Source organism: Centrocercus urophasianus, unplaced genomic scaffold (genome assembly GCF_019232065.1).
Source record: "Centrocercus urophasianus isolate 14NV4802_14NV808 unplaced genomic scaffold, USGS_Curo_1.0 seq_43, whole genome shotgun sequence".
Classification (NCBI taxonomy): Eukaryota; Metazoa; Chordata; class Aves; order Galliformes; family Phasianidae; genus Centrocercus; species Centrocercus urophasianus.
In genome coordinates this window covers 1,025,803-1,045,071 of record NW_024885011.1, presented here as the reverse complement: position 1 = coordinate 1,045,071, position 19,269 = coordinate 1,025,803, and the positions used below count along the sequence as shown (strand labels likewise).

At 45.1% G+C, this 19,269-nt stretch overlaps 1 protein-coding gene across 1 annotated transcript in view; it reads left to right on the top strand.

Moving 5' to 3' along the window:
- The window catches only part of CSMD2 (CUB and Sushi multiple domains 2), a 230,066-nt gene that overhangs the window by 97,593 nt on the left and 113,204 nt on the right, over positions 1-19,269 (top strand). Inside the window, exons 9-13 of the mRNA XM_042834042.1 lie at positions 2,684-2,771; positions 3,932-4,056; positions 6,344-6,465; positions 12,178-12,281; positions 15,686-15,798. Coding sequence (XP_042689976.1) covers positions 2,684-2,771; positions 3,932-4,056; positions 6,344-6,465; positions 12,178-12,281; positions 15,686-15,798 — 552 coding nt within the window. The remainder of the gene's footprint in view (positions 1-2,683; positions 2,772-3,931; positions 4,057-6,343; positions 6,466-12,177; positions 12,282-15,685; positions 15,799-19,269) is intronic.

Genomic DNA, 19,269 nt, shown 5'->3' with positions numbered 1-19,269 from the left:
GTGTTGACAAAGCAAAATGTCCAAACTACCACGCTATGAAGATACCTTTCCTTTCTCCTTGCTCTGTTCGTATCTAATCTACTCACTGGTTTATGTATACGTATTATATGGGTATTAATAAAGTGCTAGGTAACGAGAGAAGAACTGGTTTTAGACTTCAGAAGTGTGATTAGTCATTTGCAACTTGCCCTTTGGTGCCTGTGGGTTCTGCTGGTTATTTGTAGCCTGGCCTGCTCCCAAAGCCGTGAATCAGGTTTGCTGTCATCCGATTTGGGACGTAATAAATGGCCGTGACAGCAGCTCAGAATAACCAACACGGTGTAAGTGATGTTGTCTGGTAGTCTTCTGACCATGGGAGAGAGGATGGAATGTGGAAAGGCAATCTGGTGATGTGCTCTGCAGGAAGGGGTGTTTCAATGCAGGCGTATGTGGAAGCAGTGTTGGTAAACGTGTGCATCGCAGGCTCAGCTCCTTGGTTAGTGCACTTTTATCCTGGAGAAGGTATAGAAATAAGATGAGAAATCGAAGCATTTTTTCTTAAATACCACGTAGACTTGTGATGTACGTGTTGTGCAGTGAAGCTGTTGTGCCAGGATATTCTGACCTTATTCCTTGCTCTGACCAGGGCCGTTTGCTGCACCCTCTTTTTCATGCTCTGAATTCCCATTTGCTTTGTTAGAACAGAAGCATCAGGTATGTGTCACACCTGGGGAGCTCCATGGCAGAGGAGTGTTTAGCTCCACAGATGGTATTCAACAGCCTGATCAAAACTCCAGGCAGCGTCTCCAGGTGGTTACTGAGGGTTCCCCCAGTGGGGCCAGTCTTCTGTGCCACTATTTTGGCTGGCACTGAAATGTGCCTGCAGCTCCTGCAGTGATGAGGCAAATTCTGGGTTGCACAACCAGCTTCTTGCAGAGGTTGTAAGCTGCATCAGGCTCTAAAGCAAAACGGCCAAGTTAGCAAAAAGTTAGCAGCAGATTAAAAGCTGTTCCATTTTTTGTGTGTATGTGAGCAGGACGTTTATCAGGGAAGGGAGAATCAGTGGAACAAACCCACTGAGTTCTCATGCAGCTGTGATGGCTGCTGGAGATGCTGCTCGTGGAATGTGGTTTGGTTGTGGCTTCTAGAGTGCCAGGCACAGCAGTACTCTGTCAGGACAGAACTCTGCTCCTTCCTTCCAACTCAGAGTCGTCAGCCTGGGAAATGTGGCAGCAAAGCTTTGTAGCTACAAAACGCAGCCATCAGAAGATGCTGTGTGCTGCTTTAATGCTTGTGTCTCGCTAGCATCTCTGTTTGTCCATGTGATGGAGCTTAATGTGAGGTTATGAATATGCAAAAAGGGGAAAGCAGTTTCTTAGGAGGCTGATTTGCCATCAAGATGTATCTCTGCCTGGAGGAGGAGGCCGAAGCAGTGGGGCAGGGCTGGGCAGTGCTGTGCTGGGGAAGGGGCAGCAGGAAGGGGAGGGATGGGATGAAGGAAGCACTTGGGCTGAGGAGCAGTTGATGCTTTCAGCACTCAGCCAGCACTGGTGCAGGTGCTTAGATGGAAGCAGTGATCCCTCCATCCTTTTAGGTACAGCCTTATGTCTTCCAGCTGTAGTGAGGTGTCGTTACCAAATGAATAATGTTTTGATGGTCCTGCCTTTTGGGTGTTCATGCTCTGCAGCCTGTGTTTGTGTAGACACCCCATGTGTTTATCAGTTCGTGTAATACTTCATGCCCAAGCCTCCATATCTCTCAGCAGCAGCTCTGTGCACCAAGATCATTCATCAGGGGATGGGTGGAAGTAGAAGGGAACGCTCTCACTTCGGGTTCATGCTTTACCACCTCAGCCCTGATGACAAGATGCAGTGTGTTTTCCTTTCATCCTTCCCTCAGTGATAGGAGAAAACTGAGCTGCATCAACTTTGACAGCGCTGTGACACAGTTGCCCCTTTCTCCTGAATCATCCCCATGCGTTGGTCGTTGCTGGAATTCAGAATAGAAATCAACAAATTGCCAGATCTCATTTCATGCTTTCAGGAGCCGCCCAGGTTCTGTCCATCCCAAACAGTGCTCAGCTGTGCCACTTGTCAGGCTGAAGGGGAAGGTGGAAACGGGGGGCAGAGCATCAGGATGGCAGATGTTTACTCGATGCTGATCACCACTTCATTGATTCCATGTTTGTTGGCAGTCACGTTAAGGTTGCTCCATACAGTTTTTCACGTTCAAACTACTTACTTGCTTTAGAATGCTAGACTCACATTTCCCTCTCCTCTCTCTCTCGTTCTCTGCCTGTTCTTCCCTGGTATCACACCCCACCTCCTCATTGGGTTGGCTGTGTTCTCAGCTCGGGCTGGGGAGGGCAGGCCGTTCTAATCACAGGCTTCGGAAATGGGCTGCTTAATTGGTGCAATTTTGCAGAATGAAAAATCTCTCTCTTCAGAGGTACTTCTGTAGCAGAACAGAGGGAAAGCAATGTTCCTAGCTGGCGCTTCCTAGAAAACACTTTGGTGTCTAAACTGAGCTGAAATGATTCCAGTTTAACTTGTTTCCAAAGCTGTTTTTTTCTAAACAAAATGGAACGTGTTCAGGTTTTCCAGCTACCAGCTGCCATTTTTCTCTCCACATCCACCAAGATAAGTTGATGAAAGAATGTTTCTTTTGCTATTCTGTCTCTGTATGTGCTGTTTTTGCTTTGTAGTAACTCAGGTTGGTGTGTCCCAGGGACATAATATGTGTCCAGACCCTGGGATTCCAGAGAGAGGCAAAAGAATAGGCAACGATTTTAGGTAAGAACCTTTGACGTGTGTGTTTATGCATGCTGCAAAGCTTTTGTTACAAGCACTGTGTGTTATCCTTGGCATTGTGTAGTCTGTTTGCAGAGCCCCTCTGCACACATCATTGTGCTGTGTCTGAAAAGCTTGCTGAAGCCAGTGATGCAGAAGAACGAGCGTGTCTGAATGTGCATGTGTGTGTAATCTATTACAGAGATCTGTAATGATCTCCTTGAGAATATTTCTCATACCACAAAGTGGGCACTGGACCTGCTGCTATCATCCCTGTTTGTTGTCGCTCCCTTCTCCAGTTAAGCACAGAAGGAACCATCTTAAACAGCAACAGCATCACTTCTAAATTAGCCTAAGTCCCAGCACGACCCTGTGCCCAGAGAATTTCAGGTGATTTCCTGAAGCAGTGGTACAGCTCCTTGTCAATAAGGAAATGTGGTGCTGGATAATTGTTTTCTTATAATGTTTAAAATAATGGTGTTACTCCCTTGTAGTTGCTGGCGTTCATTTAAAGCGTGTAGGAATGAATCAGCCTGTTGTTAGCAATGGTGAATCAATATTTAATCTTATTTTGCTGTCAATAGCTGTTTTGTTCACTAAAAATGTCTTTCAATTTAACCTGCGTCTATCAGACTCTCCTGAAATCCAGAGAACGTATTGGAGGAGAGGGAACGCAGGTGGAGGAAAGGGTATTCCCAACAGAGTCCCTAAATGCCATAGGATAAATTCTCAGCTGCTGTGAAACTGGCATTGTGTCGCCTCAGTGAATAATACAGCACTGCTTTAAGCAGCAAAAGATCCGAATCCAAAGCGATAGAACAAAGAACAAATCTTTCAGTAGTAGATAAAGATTTTGTTCTTTATAAGAACGCTGAGCATTGTCATCTCCTGGGACTGAGTGTGAGCTCCCGAACTGAACAAAACTCCCACTGAAGTTGCATTGAAAGACTCAAATCTGTTCTTGGACTCTCACCACCTCAGGCAACCAGCGCCCAGCACGAGGAAATGAATGAGGAAAAGCTGGCCCCTCATTCATTTCCACTGTTGCCTGGAGGGCCAGTGAACTCTCTCTGTTCACAATTTGGATAGTAAAAAGCAAGAGACAGAGCTGTTGCTGCAGAGGCGTCTCAATCGCTGACTTTCCCCTCTGTTCTGTCTGCTAGGTTAGGCTCCAGCATCCAGTTCACCTGTAACGAGGGCTACGATTTACAGGGATCCAAAAGCATCACCTGTAAGAGAGTGAGCGACATCATTGTTGCCTGGAGTGACCACAGGCCAGTGTGCAGAGGTAAGAAGGCAAAGTTGTTTTTCACTGAGTGATGAGGACTAATGAGAAAACCCACCACGTCACGTTCATGCATCACCCGTTCTGTCCTTAAGTTTGTCCCCACTTGGTTGCTGCCTGTTGCCTTTTCCTTTTGGCTTAGAGCTCTGCTTCTCAAAGCAGTGTTTAACTGGAGGCTGCCCTATGGAAGACCATCTCTGGTTCCTCTCAGAGGCAGCTTCGTACAACCCCTGTTGTTTAACTTCTACTTGGTTCAGTCTTTCCTTCCCTTTCAAAGACAATTATGTTGTCAGGCAGTCCTAGAACAGTTCAAACCTTTGCTGAACATTATATGCTGTTTTCAAAACCCTCACTCACACAGGAGGTGCAGCCAGGAGAGCAACCTCAGTGCTCTCAAGCTGTTTTCAGACATCAGCTCTGTGCTGCTGGTTGGTCTGCACTGCACTGTGAGCATTTGTGCTCTTGGCAATGGGGGTTTGGTCTTGCCAGCAGTAGGACCTCATACTTTTCCAGTGGAATGGAATTAACAAAACTAATTCTGTTCACTGTGGAGCCTCATTAGCTTTCTGCCCCTTTTTGTTTGCTCCACCCCCGATATTTCCCCTTAACGTTTAAGGAGGAGAGGACACGAGGTGGAGGTCTGGAAGCCAGCATCAAACTGGTCACCTTTTGGCCTCACTGAGAGCCATCAGCAAATGGAGATTTGTTTCAGTGAAGAAATGAGAACTGGTGTCCATTTTGCCCTTGGCCATTCTGTTTTCTTTCACTCTATCCTTTCTCTGTATATAAAGTGGCATGCATAATTGTGCTGTTTGTAATGCTAATAATGAACTACTTGTAATATTTGAAGCTAAATCCATCTAAAGCTCTTAAAGTCATAAATTGGTATTTTTTCACCTCTTTTTTCTTTAATTTCATCTGCAGAGGTTTTCAAGGCTTTGGAATCCCATCTAATTCTTGAAACAAGCGTAGAATAAATTGAATCAGTGTAAGAGGATATTTGGCATAAATATGTGACACTATAAAGGAAATTTATGGTGTCCTCTCGCAAGAGATAAGAAAGGATTTGCCTGCGTTATTAGGATTCTATGAATCAACTTAATTTTTTTCCTACCACTAACTTCTGGGTTGTTTCTTTTCTTCGTAAAAAGTTTCCCTCTTGTTTTTTATTTCAGTTCTAAAGCACTTTTTCTGTTTTCATTTTGTTGCTGGATGACGGGTTTCTTTCAGCTTTCAGGGCACCTGATCAGCCAGTTCAGATCCATTGGACTCTGCCATCTTCTGATGCGTGGTAATGGAGCATCTTGCCACTGGGTTGGAGGCTGCATTTCAGCTTCCCCATCTGCAGCAGGCTCCCTATGGGTCCCAGGGAGCGTCTCTTAATCTTTTTTGTGCTCCTGTTGCCCACTCTTAAAATGGGAATAAGAAGGCTTAACTACTCTCTGTAGGATAGGAAGGGTAGGTGTAATGGCTGCCAGGGGCTGGGTCACACGTGCAGAATGCAGATCTGCCATGTGGTCAAACAATTCAACCAGGACATCATTCTCCATGATTCGCTGTTGTCTAGGGATGGAAAAGCCTTGCGGATGCCTTATTTGCAAGTATGACTCCTTTGAAACTTGAGAGATGAATTTTGAGGATCCATTACAACAGCAGATGCAGTTACAAAACTAAGATGCTGTTCTTCACATTTTCTGATTAAATATTGCATCAAAGGAACACCACAAGCAAAAAATTCCCCCTTAAGCACTTTTCAGCTTTTACTTTACCTAAGATGTTTTTGAGATGAGTTGCCATCGTCGTTCTTTGAGCCAGCAGTTGTATCAGAATGAAGTCAGCCCTCACCTAATGAATTTTTGATGTGCAAGATTTTTTTTAGGCTTGCAAGGAGGAAAGGAAATGTAACTTTCCTGGAACATGAAAAAGGAACTGCATATTCCATGTGGTTGCTTTCATTGTCCTGGATGTGAAAATATTTCTTCGAGGGCTTTAATATAATAAGAAAATACTAAATCAGTGTGAGAGAGAGGAATGCGTTGGTCTGGTGGTCCATCTCTTTGGTAGCTCCTGAAAACACCCCACTCATCCCATCATCACAGATAAATGCATCTTCTCTGATGTTACATGGAAGACAGTGACAGTTTTGGCTAGTGAACAACCCAGCAACAATATTTCATTCTCCCACGCCTTCATACTGCTGTGCATCTCCAGTCTCTACGCAAGGAGCACAGCGTTCATCTCCAGGCCAACACATCTCCCTCACACGTCTGCCTTGCTTTTCTGTTCACAGCACGGATGTGTGACATGTACCTCCGTGGCCCCAGCGGTGTGATAACATCTCCCAACTACCCCGTCCAGTACGATAACAATGCCTACTGCGTGTGGGTCATCACTGCGCTCAACCCAGCCAAGGTAGGTCTTGGAGATGCATTTTTTTTGTTGCCTTCACTGAAGCAGTGTGGAGCTGTGCTTCTTCACAGCACTGTGCTCTGGCATTTTAGCCCTTCAGGGTTCTGTTTCTGAAGTCATACCCCCCCGATCTCCACGGGCTTCTCACATCCCCAACCGTCGTTATAGACTATGACGTGTCATATTCTGTCAGTGCTGAAGAATCAGTTTATTAAAGGGTGTAATTAAAAGAGAATGTAATTATTTTTAATCGAAATCTCTTTGATATCTTGGTGAGAATGGTGGTGAAACACCGAACAGCTTAGCAAAGCATCTCCCTAAGCCAGTGCTCAGCTGTGCCAGAAACCCTCATTTCTCATCACTTCTTTCTGGATGATAGCTGTCCCATAAACAATGGGGATTTCAGCCCTCAAACAAGTATTTCTCTTCACTGCTATCTAAACAGTATTTAAAGTTAATACAGAAGTCCTTTCCGTCGTGTTTGGAGCAGTGGATGTTGGTAGCGATGTTTGTTTTTCCCTTTTGGTCAACTTGTACAGTTTGGAAGCGTTCAGATTCAGTGTCACTGATCCATCCAAGGCTGAGGCCTTTTCCATTTTCCGCTGGCACAGGAAAACAAGGCTCAGAGCCTCTTATCTCTTCTCCCCTCCTTGCAAACTCTGCCTGCTCCTCTCCTCCAGATCTGTATGGGAAATAAAAACAAAAAGGACTCTGTTGCTGTGTAGCTCAAAATACCCCGAGGTATTCAGCACTTCTGCTCTTGAAAGAAAACAGTTTTTATTCTTCTCCGTGCCTGGATTCCTCCTAACATAATTTTCATTAGTTCAGGAGCAAGCCTTGCATTCCAAGGCACTGAGCTCATGTGCTTATCCAGTCAATTATTTCTTGGGCCTTGCCTCCAGACAGCCTTGCATTCTGGCACTCGGCCTTATGCTGCTGATCCAAGGAAGTCATTTTGCAGACATGATGGTGTCCCAGGATCTCATCGTTCACAAGAAGTTGTTCCAGTCTGTAGGAATGCTGGCAGCCATCCACACTGCAGCCTGCTTTCTGCAGGGATGGGGTGGCACTGTGTGCGCTCACCTGCGGCGCTCAGCTGAGTTCTGCTGCTTTCTCCCCATTGACCTCAGTGTGAAGCCTTTAATAAGTAGACATCGTTGGTGGATTGCAGTTCTAATGAGGGGTATTCCTATGTTCCAATTGCAGAATGAGTTTGTAGTTAAAGGGCTGTCATTAGCAGGTTTGGCTGCACAGGAGCCTCGTAATGACCCAAATTCTGGGAAACTGGATTGTGAAATCAGGGTATTGTTCCAGTACTCATTTATTAGGAGTGATCTGCTGGTTTATCAGACCCTGGAGGTTCTCCTTTGTCAAGGTAATGTGCAACTGGAGAGCAGATGACATGGAACTGCAGCCATTGCTGCTCACGTCTCAGCTGTGTCTCAGTCTGTGTCCTGCTGACCCTCAGATGTGTGTTGCCTATGTATGGACAGGCTGTTGAGTACATCAGCTTTTTAGGCTGTGATGTATCTATTATATCTCCTTCTTTTTGTACATCTTTGTCTTTCAAATATGAACAAAATCCCAATTTCTTGGATAAAATAATCCTGGCTTTAGAAAGAAATGGTGCTGAGTTAATCATGGATATTCCCTGGGTTTTGGGCAGGCTGCCTCTACCGCTTAGGAGGGAGGAAAAGGCAATTAAACACCAATAAATGATTACAGGCCACTCTGACAGGTTTTTTTGACCCTTTTTCACATTGCTTTAGGGTTGAGTTTTTGGAATCTAATGTTCAGTTCTGTTCATTTTCTGGCTTTTGTGCCAGCCTCGTGCCTAGCCCAGATGGTAGCAGCAAACTTTCTCTGCTTCTTCAGCAGTGCCATAGGACAAACTTCTCCTTCTGGAAGCTTCCTGGGCATGCTGTCTCATTTTTCAGAAACTCACTTTCTTTTTTTAATTCCTAGAGTCTGAGTTTCTCCTCTTCCCCTGGTTAGATTCTTTAGGAGCTTTTAAAGCTGTTTGGTCATAAGCTGTTGGGAGCGAAACCAAATCTGTTCCTTAGCTTTTGTACATCACAAAGGGAACTGAAATTGTCAAAATCCATTCCTTTCAGTACGTAATAACTCAGCAGAGGTTGACTGGAACTTCTGCTCCATGCTACAGCATGCCCTGTATGGAGGTGTAACACAACAGAAATAAGAAGGATAGATTGATAAATCAGCAGTTTGTGTTACCTGTCTGAGAAAAGACGGCTGGTTTCCTTTTGTTTGAAGTGATAAATAGTTAATTAGCAACATCAGCTTATGAAGGGTTTCTGAGAGAATTTGTTTGTTGAGCGTTTCATCCTGGAAGCGCGATTTACAGGTAGGGAACATCTCAGTCTCTTTGAAGCGAAGGCTGAGAGAAATGCAGTGACTGTTTTGGGAAAGGCACTGGTGTGCATGCGTGTTCATTGCACAGTGCTTTGCATGCTCACATTACTTGGAGCTGTAGAAAACTGCACAGAATCACAGAATCACCCGGGTTGGAAGGGACCTCAAGGATCATGTAGTTCCAACCCCCCTGCCTATCAGGGCCACAAAACACACACATTCAGATCAGGTTGCCCAGGACCCCGTCCAACCTGGCCTTGAACACGTCCAAGGACGGGGCATCCACAACCTCCCTGCAGCTTGACAGCTCTCCTCTGCATGTCTGTGTGAGCCCAGGCAAGGCACTGGAGTAAATGGGAGACAGCAGCATGGAATCCATTGCTGTAAAAGTGTGTAAAGAGTTCATCAAGGCTCCAGATACCAAAACTGTGCAGAGAGGACCACGGGTCTCATGGGTCAATGTACAAAATGCCAAATCAGTTCAGCGGCACAGAGGCTCCTTTCATCCAAAAGCAATCCCTGGTGCTGGCCTTGGGGGCAGCTATGGCCACACGCTGCAAGGTGTGCACAGCTCCACGTAATGCTGTGTTCTAATGCCTGGTCAGTCCCTGCTATTCGTGCCTCACAAATCAACTAGTGCTGTTTGTTGGACGTTCCTGGGCGTGTCAAACTCTGACTTTAAGGCCCATGTTAGAAGCATGTTGCTAGATTGGCGAGCTCACCTCCCTGACTCACGTTGCTTTTGTGCAAAGGGGATGAATGATATCATCACTGTGGGGCCCCCAGCATGGGTGAGGGAGGAGTGGAAGATGAATTAATTAAAATGCCCATAAAATACTTTGAAGATTAAAGCATTCTGGGCCAGAGCTGAAGCCTGCTGAAGTCAGTGGTAATCTTTTCATTGACTTGAGTGGTCTTTGGATCGGGTCCTGTTCTATGGAGCTTTTAATACGAGCGATGGGAAAACCACTGAGCTGAATTTAGAACTCATTTGCAAGTCATCTGTTCTATATTTGGAAAAGAACTGTGAGCCAGATTCTCTGAGCTACATAATCCCCTCTAACTTTGCTCAAAAACCCACATAAACAGCATTAGGGGCACAGTGCTCTTCAGCTGACAACTCGGAATTATTTCCTATACAGGGGATGACATAGAAAAGCTATTTGGGGGAATATTGAGGGCTGACAGATTTTTTTTTCCCCCCCAGTCTTTGATGCCGTGGGAATTATTTTCAACCACACTGGAAAAATAAATCACTGGGGAACTGAGAAATGCATATGATAATTGGTGCATTTGCATCAAAACTATTTCTGAACCTTCTTGACATAACAAATGTCACTGGTTGGTATTTCTCCTGGGGTTGTTCTCACCTGGAGCCCAGCTTGCCAAATAAAGCTCTGTCCAAGCTCCTGTGTCATTGGTGGAGAGAGATGGGTCCCTCCAGGGGATGATTCATCACGATGAGGATGGATGCTGGAGACGGGGGAGGACGGGGGGAGAATGAGTAATGTGAGCTTGTAAAGCGTTTGAATATAACTGCAAGAGGTGCTGTGCTCCATGGAGAGAGCGACTGTGGGATTTTTTTTTCCTATGGATGTGACTGCATTTCAAATCACTTTGCAGTATGGGAAGCCTGAGAATCAGGTGTCTTTTGAAGCCTGTTTTCTCAACTTTGCTAATTGCTTCCTGTCACTTCACTAGCTTAAAATTGAGGTTTTGTGTCATCCGTGTGTTTGTATGTGCTGGTAGGTCTCTTGTTGTTTAATGAATCATTAAGTAATTTCCAGCCTATAGCCCAAATAGGAAAGGAAAATGGATAAATAAGTATTATATTCAGCGTCCTGCTCCGGAGCCACAAGGTTAGCCTTCAATATACTGGAATATAATTAGTTATTTAATTAGGGTCAGACTCCCTAGAATGCGGTTTACTTGAACGAGTGGTTTAACTAATGATGTGTGCTGTTTTACAGCCCTGTGTTCTTTGCATTAATTACATTATTCCATCATTACATGGCTTAATAATAATCTGCACACGTTAATATTTTGATACTACTGACTAAAATTAATGGTTCCAAACTTCTGTGAAGGACCACAAAGCCTCCTGTTCCAAGATCCTGCTACTTTTGGGTAATGTGCTTCAGACAAATACCACATTTGCTTTTCGTTTAAATAATAGTAATTGCATTTCTGTATAGAGGGTAATTGCATTTCTGTATAGAGGGTGGCAGCACCTGGCAGTTCAATTTGAACTCTGCACACACCCATTATTTTTTAAGAACCCTGAAGCTGTTTGGCATCTGATAAATTAATAGAAGTGGTTGAAATTGAGGAGCTCGCAACAGAAAAATGCTGTCATCTTCTTAGAGAGTATCTGCAGGCCTTGGAGAGAGCAGAGAGACGTGCTGGTGTTTAACAGAGCCCAGGTGATGGTTGCTTTGGGGTCTGATTGGGGTGGAATTGTGGTGGCAGCTGCAATTTCCTCTCCCCAGGCAGCAGGCACTGTGTGTGCACTGGGCTGAAGGTCCTCAGTGCTGCTTTGGTAACTTCATGTGTTAGGTACCAAAAGGTGGTGGGAAGCTGAATTTGGTCCTGGAAGCTGCTGAGAGTTGGGAAATGCAGTTTGTTTGTGGGCGAAGAGATGAGTGCATTCAGGTCTCTGTGCTTTCCTGGGTCTGTGTTTTCAGAGGCAGCTCCTGCTAAGGTCAGCTGGTGTTGTCCACAGATGTAAATTGTAAAGCAATTCTGTAAATGAAGCTCTCTGCCTTTTCTCTTTGTTCACTTTCTCCAAGGATGGATTTAAGGCCTCTCTCCCCAGTCTCCAAATGTAATTTTCAGTTATTTGCAAATAAAAGGTTTCAGGAGAGACTCGGAACTTGACATAGTGGGACCTCTGCTCCCAAACGGTGCATGCAGAGCTCCATGAATCCTGCCTTTTGTTGGGGTGGAAGGCTGGGACTGAGCTGGGGAGGGATGCACAGCTGTGGGCAGGCAGTGCATGGCAGCTTACAGGGCAGAAGGCAGTGGTCACAACGTGTTGCATGGATGGTGCTGACAGAACAGGAGCAAAAACTTCTTTTTTTTCTACTGTGGGAATGAAGGGGTCATCTAGAATATCAGTAGGTAAAGCAGGAAAACCTGATTGGTAACTTCAGTAAGAGCAACACTTGTGTGCTGAAAAAAGTGCCACAGGACTCTAAAAAGTGATGTCAGCATAGGTGATGTCCTGAAGACAGTAATGGTCTTACAAAGTGCTCCTCAATAGAGCAGCAGAATGAACAAGGTGGGAGGATCTGCTGGCTGCCTCGGCTGTTGGTCCTTATTAACACACTGCATCTTTGCCAGGTTATCAAACTGACCTTTGAAGAGTTTGAACTAGAAAGAGGATATGACACTCTGACAGTTGGTGATGGAGGACAAGTGGGAGACCAGAAGTCTGTGCTTTATGTGTAAGTACCACGTCCTTAACGTGTCTGAGTGCTGAGATTGAGCAGCTGTGGTTGGGTGAAGGAGCCTGATCTGCTTGCTGTTCCTCACTGCATATTTTATAAGCTGGTTTTCATTTTTGGTGGAGCTGACTGTCCGTGGTGTTTTCTTTTCTCATCACATTCTCTTAGGCTTCAGCTGACAGAAAGGCTTTTACCTCTTTGCTTCTCCTCTCTTGAATTCCCTTTGTCAGGACCCCATTGGGAGAAGCTGAGGCTTTCCAGGGAGCTGGGAGAACAGGATTAAAATTTGGATACCAAAGGAAATGCAAATCAAGCAGAAGCTGAAAACTTTGGACCTCTCTCCTGTGCTGCCTTTCTTGAGCAGCCATTTTTAAGAGTGCAGAGTGGCTGTGAGTGCAGTACCTTCGAGTCACAGCAGTTTGCACCCAGCGTGCAATTGTGTGAATGCTGATATGCAGGGAGAGGCTGAAAGCAGAGCAAATCATGGGGTGTGCAGGACAGTGCCAATGCAATCAGGTCTTGAGCGCATCTGAAAGCGTGGCTTCTTGTCCTGCCCAGGTGCTGTTGCCTCCACTGAGTAAAGACATGAGCCAGGGATGTTTGTCAAAGTCTTCAGTGTCTTTTCCCTATGAATCTGCATCCACTCTGCCTTCACCCCCCTTAATGTCTGCTGTCTTCCCGAAGTCTCCATTTCTCTGAGCTTCATTTTGCTGCACTTTTCAGGATGCGAACAGCAGTGATACTGAAATCACAAACTCCAACCTGTCACGTATAGAAATGTAAAGTCTGATTATGGCAAAAGTGTTTGTAATTAAAGTGTCACAGAACGTTTCACAGCTGATTGGTCCAAATGTGCAAATTACAGCTGAGGGAATCATTTGTAAGAACTTGCTGAAATGGCTTCTCACTCCCTCCCCTTTCTGTCTGCTGAGATCTATGGAAATTTCACTGGATTTTGTTCTGATTATTCCACGTATTCCATTTCACCTTTCCATGTATCCTCATGTATTCCATGCTTTTGGTTATTCCATGTGTCCTCACTCTGTATTAGGGATTCAGAGCTGTGCAAATGCAGGTGCAGAATCGCTGTGACTGACTGCAGGGTGTTGTGGTCTCTTCTCCCATTGCTGGGGAATGCTTCCCATTAAATTGCTGATGCTAATCCTAAAAGGGAATTTATTTATTCATTACCTGGGAGAAAAAGTTGAAAATCAATGAAGGAACCCCCATGCAGAAAGCCAACCCTGTTAAATATGAGAGTTCTTATTACTCATCATTTATTCGCTGCCGTTCAGGAGGAACTCAGTCCTGCACTTTGAAACCAAGAAATACGTTTGAGTCAAGTTTCATAGCACCAGACGTTACCCCAAACTGAGGTATAAAGGACCATTTGTTTTCAGTCTCACTCTCATGCCTGTAAAATGCATCTCAGAGAACATAACAGATTGTTAGGCTGAGCTTTCTGACTTGCAGTGAGGATTTTATTCCCCAAAGTAACAAGCACCCAGATCAATCATCCAGCTTGTTAAAGTGGAATGGGAAGGCATGCAAAAACTATTTTAAAAAAAACCCTTTTCTGAAGTTTTTTTTCTTGGTATGTTCCTTGTTCCTGTCTGTCTGCTGCTTAAATAACTTGAGAAAAATCAACAGTGGCACTTTTTCATCTTTTCCCATCCACATCAAACTCTCTGGATGAAAAACAGTAATTAAGAAAAGGTTACTTCTTCATTTACTAGCAGATACAGAATCCCTGTGACTGACTAGAATCAATAAAATGCCTGATGGAGCGCTGAGGAGTAACGGAGCAATAGATGGGTACAGATGTGGGTATGGGAGATGGATGCAGTTTCAGGGGGAAGCCCTGCAGGTTGCACAGCCAGAGTTGCAGAGGTGATGGTTTCAGGCATTGTAGTGGCTCCTATTGCTTACGTGAGTGATAAGAAAATCTGTAGGATGGGGGGGGGGAAATGCATTTGTATGGCATCGTTGGTCCCAGTTCTGATGCTAGGTGCCTGTGTGGGTATGGGAAAAAACCTGGACTCAGCAGGCAGCTGGTTTAAGGGTGTCAAGCAGGTGGAATAAATAGCACAGCCCTTCAAGCACTCGTTTTGCATCACTCTGAGCAAACTGTAACTGGCAGATCAGCCATACTGCCTCCAATTACCCAGGAAAGTGAGGATTGCCATAATTGTGCCTGGAGGTTGCAAGTTCCGTTTATTCACGAGATGCTATCAACACACAGCTGCTGGGTTCGTTCCCTTGCAGCTCTGGGTTGCAGTAATTCTGCTTTGAGAGCTTGGGGTTCCATTTTATCAAGTCTTTCAGGTGCTGCTGTCATACTTGAGAACGATGCCAGGCAGAGGCTGTATCTATACATATGTATGTGTTTACGTTTAAGCAAACACTACAGAAGAAACCACCTATCCATCCGCAGTAGTTACGCTTATGGTGACTTACAAATTGATCTCAGGTGGTACCTTAGCAGAAATAGTATAATAGCATTAAGCACTGCCACGAGGACAGACAGCACTCGTATTGCTGGAGTAACGATCCCTTCCCACGCACCGGGACTCTGCTTTCAGAAGCAGAGAGAAGGAGCTGTGCTCAAAGTGGGCATCTGTGCATGGAACTGCCTGCACGGGTGCTGTGTGGGTGGAGGATAAAGCTCTGAGGCTGTGTTGAACCACAACGAGGTGATTAATCCCAAAGGCTGAGCGAGCCAAACATGCCTCATTAATGCAGCTTTTATTGGCATTTTTCTTAATCTCATCACTCTCAGAGCAGCGTCCTTGTGGGGTGGGCTCTGCCCTGATCAGCCCACGCTGCTGGGATTAGTTGTGTTTTTCCAGGGGCTCATAGGATATTCAGCAGATTGGAGGCTCGTGCTTTGTCTTGCAGAGCTTTTCTGAGATCCTGGTGGAAATTTCTCTGTTGGGAAAGAGACGCAGCAGAGAACGTGCTGAAATTAACTTGGGAATACCAGAAAATATCTCTAAAAGGTCTTAAGAGGAGTCAGTCACCACTATGGTTTGTGGGAATTTTCTTTGCTCATGTTTTGCTTCAGTGAGAAAGGAAATGATTACTGTTGATGCTGGATAAATATATTGTAATGGTGGTACTAAACTGCAGTTACTAAAGCAGTGGTGATAATAACCTGCAGGCCCTCAACTCTGCTAAAGGACTCATTGCTGTATGTGGAATGCAGAAACCCACTGAGAGCATCATCTGCCTCGAAAATCTCTCGGGATTTGGGGCAGTGTTCTGTCTTGGGGGCTGTTCTTACTGTAGAGGCATCGTCCTGGTTGTATGCTGTCCCACAGTGGTGTAAGTGACCTGTATTTTGGTGAGAAAACTGAGGTTCAGGATGCATACAGACTGCTGACGTGTTTTATTTGTTTGTACAGCTTGACAGGCACCACAGTCCCCGACCTCATTGTCAGCACACAGCACCAGATGTGGCTCCTCTTCCAGACAGACAGTGTCAGTAACCTGCTGGGATTCAAAGCAACGTACGAAGGTAACTCAGGTGTCTCTCAGAATATAACTGTTTCTAAAAGGAGATGAGATGGGTTCAGCTGCTGGTGAGAAAGGAGCTTCTCCACATACTGAAGCTCTTCAGAATTTGCCTTAAAATTGAAGCTTTGCTCCAATAAGAACAGCTTCTGTGATTTCCATGAGAGCAGGCTGGATGGTTAATGTTTCATTGCCCTCTCATCTGCTTTTTTGGATGAGTTGGTGAGCTTCAGCTGAGTGATGACATCTGCAACAGACTGTGCAAGAATATGAGATGGAGTTATCAGTGGTTCCAGTAGATCAGCGGTCTGAGCTGCTAATCCAGAGTGTTACAAATGGAAGGAGAATTAATTCTGGGACTTTTATAAAGAAACCCTTCAAATGAATTAGGATGGGAATGCTGAACTCTGCCATAAGCTTCTATCATATCTGTTACAGGTATCTACAAAGTTAGAGAAAGTAAAAAGTACTCCTTAATTCTAACTGATGTAAGGGAACAGTGCTTCTAGCTGAAGCTTTGCCTGGGTCTCTGTTCAAGATGCTGCTGGATTTTGCAGAAATTCCCATCCTTTATGGTCTCACAGTGTGTGAACACGACGGAGCATCGGCTTCCTCTGATGGGTCCGAAGAACTTCTGTCTGATGGGCTCACACCCATCAGGGGAAGCTTGTTATCTATGATAAGCTTGTTGCCACGATGCAGCCTCCAGCACGGGAACACTTGCATCTTCTTTTTGGTTTTGTTGTTGTCTTGAATTCTTTTTCAAAGCGTTTTCAGTTTTGTCCCAAACCTGCTGATATCGGGGATGGCTTACTCAGCTCTGATGCCTAAAAGCAGGCTACAATCTTTATCTAGACATGGAGGCTGATGATGAAAGGTCTGAGTTGCAGCAGCTGATAGCAGCACTGAGGCTTATATCAAACTGTTTCTCTCAAGGGCCCTCAGTGCACATTAGTATTCATCCATATTTAAAATGTTTCCCTTGGACTTACTGTGTTTCAGGGAAGTGTCATATTGTGCTGGGCCAGGAGCCGACCCTCCTAGTGCTGCTGATTGATACTAAAGCAGCATCAGTTAGGAGCCTGAAGGGACCTGACCTACTAGAAAACCTGGTCAGACCAAATGCCAGCATGACCAGCAGGCTGAGCAGTGCCTGGGAGGGGGACTGGGTCACAGTGCTCCACTATTTACAGGATTGCAAGACCAGGTCAGCAGAAAGTCATTAGAGACATCGATAAAAGACAGTGGAAATGAGGAAGGGAAAAAAAAAAAAGGCAAATCCAGCCTGGTTGTCCAGGGAGCATCGTAACGGTGCTGTTTCAGTCTTAGTGGCTGTGGTGGTACTGAAAGCACGCTTTCTGCAGTCACTGTGATGTCTATTTCTGCCACGTTTGTCAATGACTGATTTTTGGCTGCTGCACCTCCGCCTGCCTGCTGTGGAGGGGTGAAGGCACTCCCCAGCTTTGCTTTCAGATCTGATCTCATTTGTCAATCTCATCCCGAGGGCAATGTGGGCATATTCTTCTAGTCGTGTAAAGATTCGGGGCCTTGGTTTATGCTGTTCTTCTATGAGCTGTGGGTCTATAAGGAAGTTGACTTTTCCCCACTCTGGCTTGCTGAGATGTTATGGGTGGCTTCATCTGTAGATTGCTGTATTAGGAGCTGCTGCCTGCTCTTCAAATCCTTTCTCTTTTCCTGGGCATCTTTGCAGTCATTGTATAGCAGATTTGCGACCTTGCAAAATGGATTTCTGCATGAACAAAAATACAGTTGTGTGCCTGGCCCTGTCCTGAGGTTCAGTTGACCTCAGATCAGCCGACTCCATAAAATTCATTTTTGAAAGTGCTTTGAGTTGCAAAGCAAGATCCATTTAAGTAAGAGGCAATTAGCACTTGCCAAATACATTATGAAATTGTACCTAACTTACTAACAACTTTCAGTACCAGTTTTATAGGCACACTTCTTCCTAACTGCGAGAGGAAAATTACAGCTAATGGAGCAATATAAAGTCAGGACCAAAATCTGCCTCCTAGAAAAGCAGAGCATTGCTTGTAGAGTACATTTAAATAGCCATGCATCCTAAAACATGCAAGTTTTAGTGAACCTTTTAGGTATAATGCAATCATAAAGCCAGTTGCTAGGGCTGAAATGGTTACACCTAGGAGACTTATTGGTGCATGGATTTTAGGACCTGCTGGAAAGGACGTGCTCAGGAGGGCGATGTGCCATCAGATTTCTAATGTGGAGATCTGGGAGAGGGGGAACCTACCTGGGAATTTTGCTTCATCTGTGGGTAAAGGAAGAGTCATACAAACCATGAGATGTCTGGGTTCTGTTCTTTTCCAAATCTGCACTGCAAGATTGGATTCTTTTGGAACACATGTTCAGCTGGTGCAAATCGGTGTGACAGCATTGATTTTCAATTAAGCTGTGTCAGTCTTTACCAGCTGAGGATCTGGCTCATTAATGCTCATGAAGATTACTTCTAAATCTCCTATGTCTCAACCGCAGCCATGCTTATCCTTTTAAACAGACGTTCTCTCATAATAGTGAACAATGTTTTTGGACTTGCAGAGCTTGTCAGAGGAAATCTGGACTAAGCTCTACTTTGCTGCAAAATTCTTACCCTTCTCCTAACTGTAGCAGGCAGATTGGTGCTGCAATTTAGTGCTTGGCTTGTGAGAGAGCTTGCAGCCTCGTGGGGTCCCAGGTCTTCTCCCTTTAATCTAAGACAACTTCAGAGAATACCTTCCCCCTGGGGCAGGCTGCTGTTCCACAGCCATTGGCACAGTTCTCTGGGAGCTCCCAGGCCATCCCCCTCCTATAGCTTTCTTTAAGTCATTCCTCCAGGTAACGTGTTCCAAACTTGGTGAGAAATGTGGGGTTCATTGGGCAGGGTTCAGACTCCCATATAGATAAAGGTACTTCTGAAAATCCCAGGCCTTATCCTTTTGCCATTATTTTCCCCATTGGTGGAGTTGGAGGCGTGTGTGGGGTGCGATGCGTTTGTTCCTGGTGAGCTTGAGGTTGTTACAAGCAGTAGTGTCCAATAAAATCAGCAATCCAGAATTCACTGTCAGAAAAATATTAAAACGTGCAAAAGCAGGAAAAAGCAGCTGTTAATGTAATCATATATTTAAATTATTTCTATGTTTTTTAACATAAGGTGGCACTAATCTCAAATTAGAACTTCATTTACAGGCCCTCAGAAGCACGAATACGGTTTGGGTTTCAGCTGGCACTGGGTTAGTGTGGGTAGAGCTGGCTGAGGTCTGTGTTCTGAGGCAGCAGCGTGCTGCAGGCAGGGGATGATTAAACAGTATTTATTGTTGCTGGGATGCTGACAAAGTGCTTGGCTGTGGAGAGGACAGCTTTGCAGCTCAGACGGAGAACTGTGCTGCTAAGAGGCTTAGGAGCTGCAGCCTGAAGATCTCCTCTCCTGACCTTTCTGGTTTTAATCAAATTAGTGCTGCCC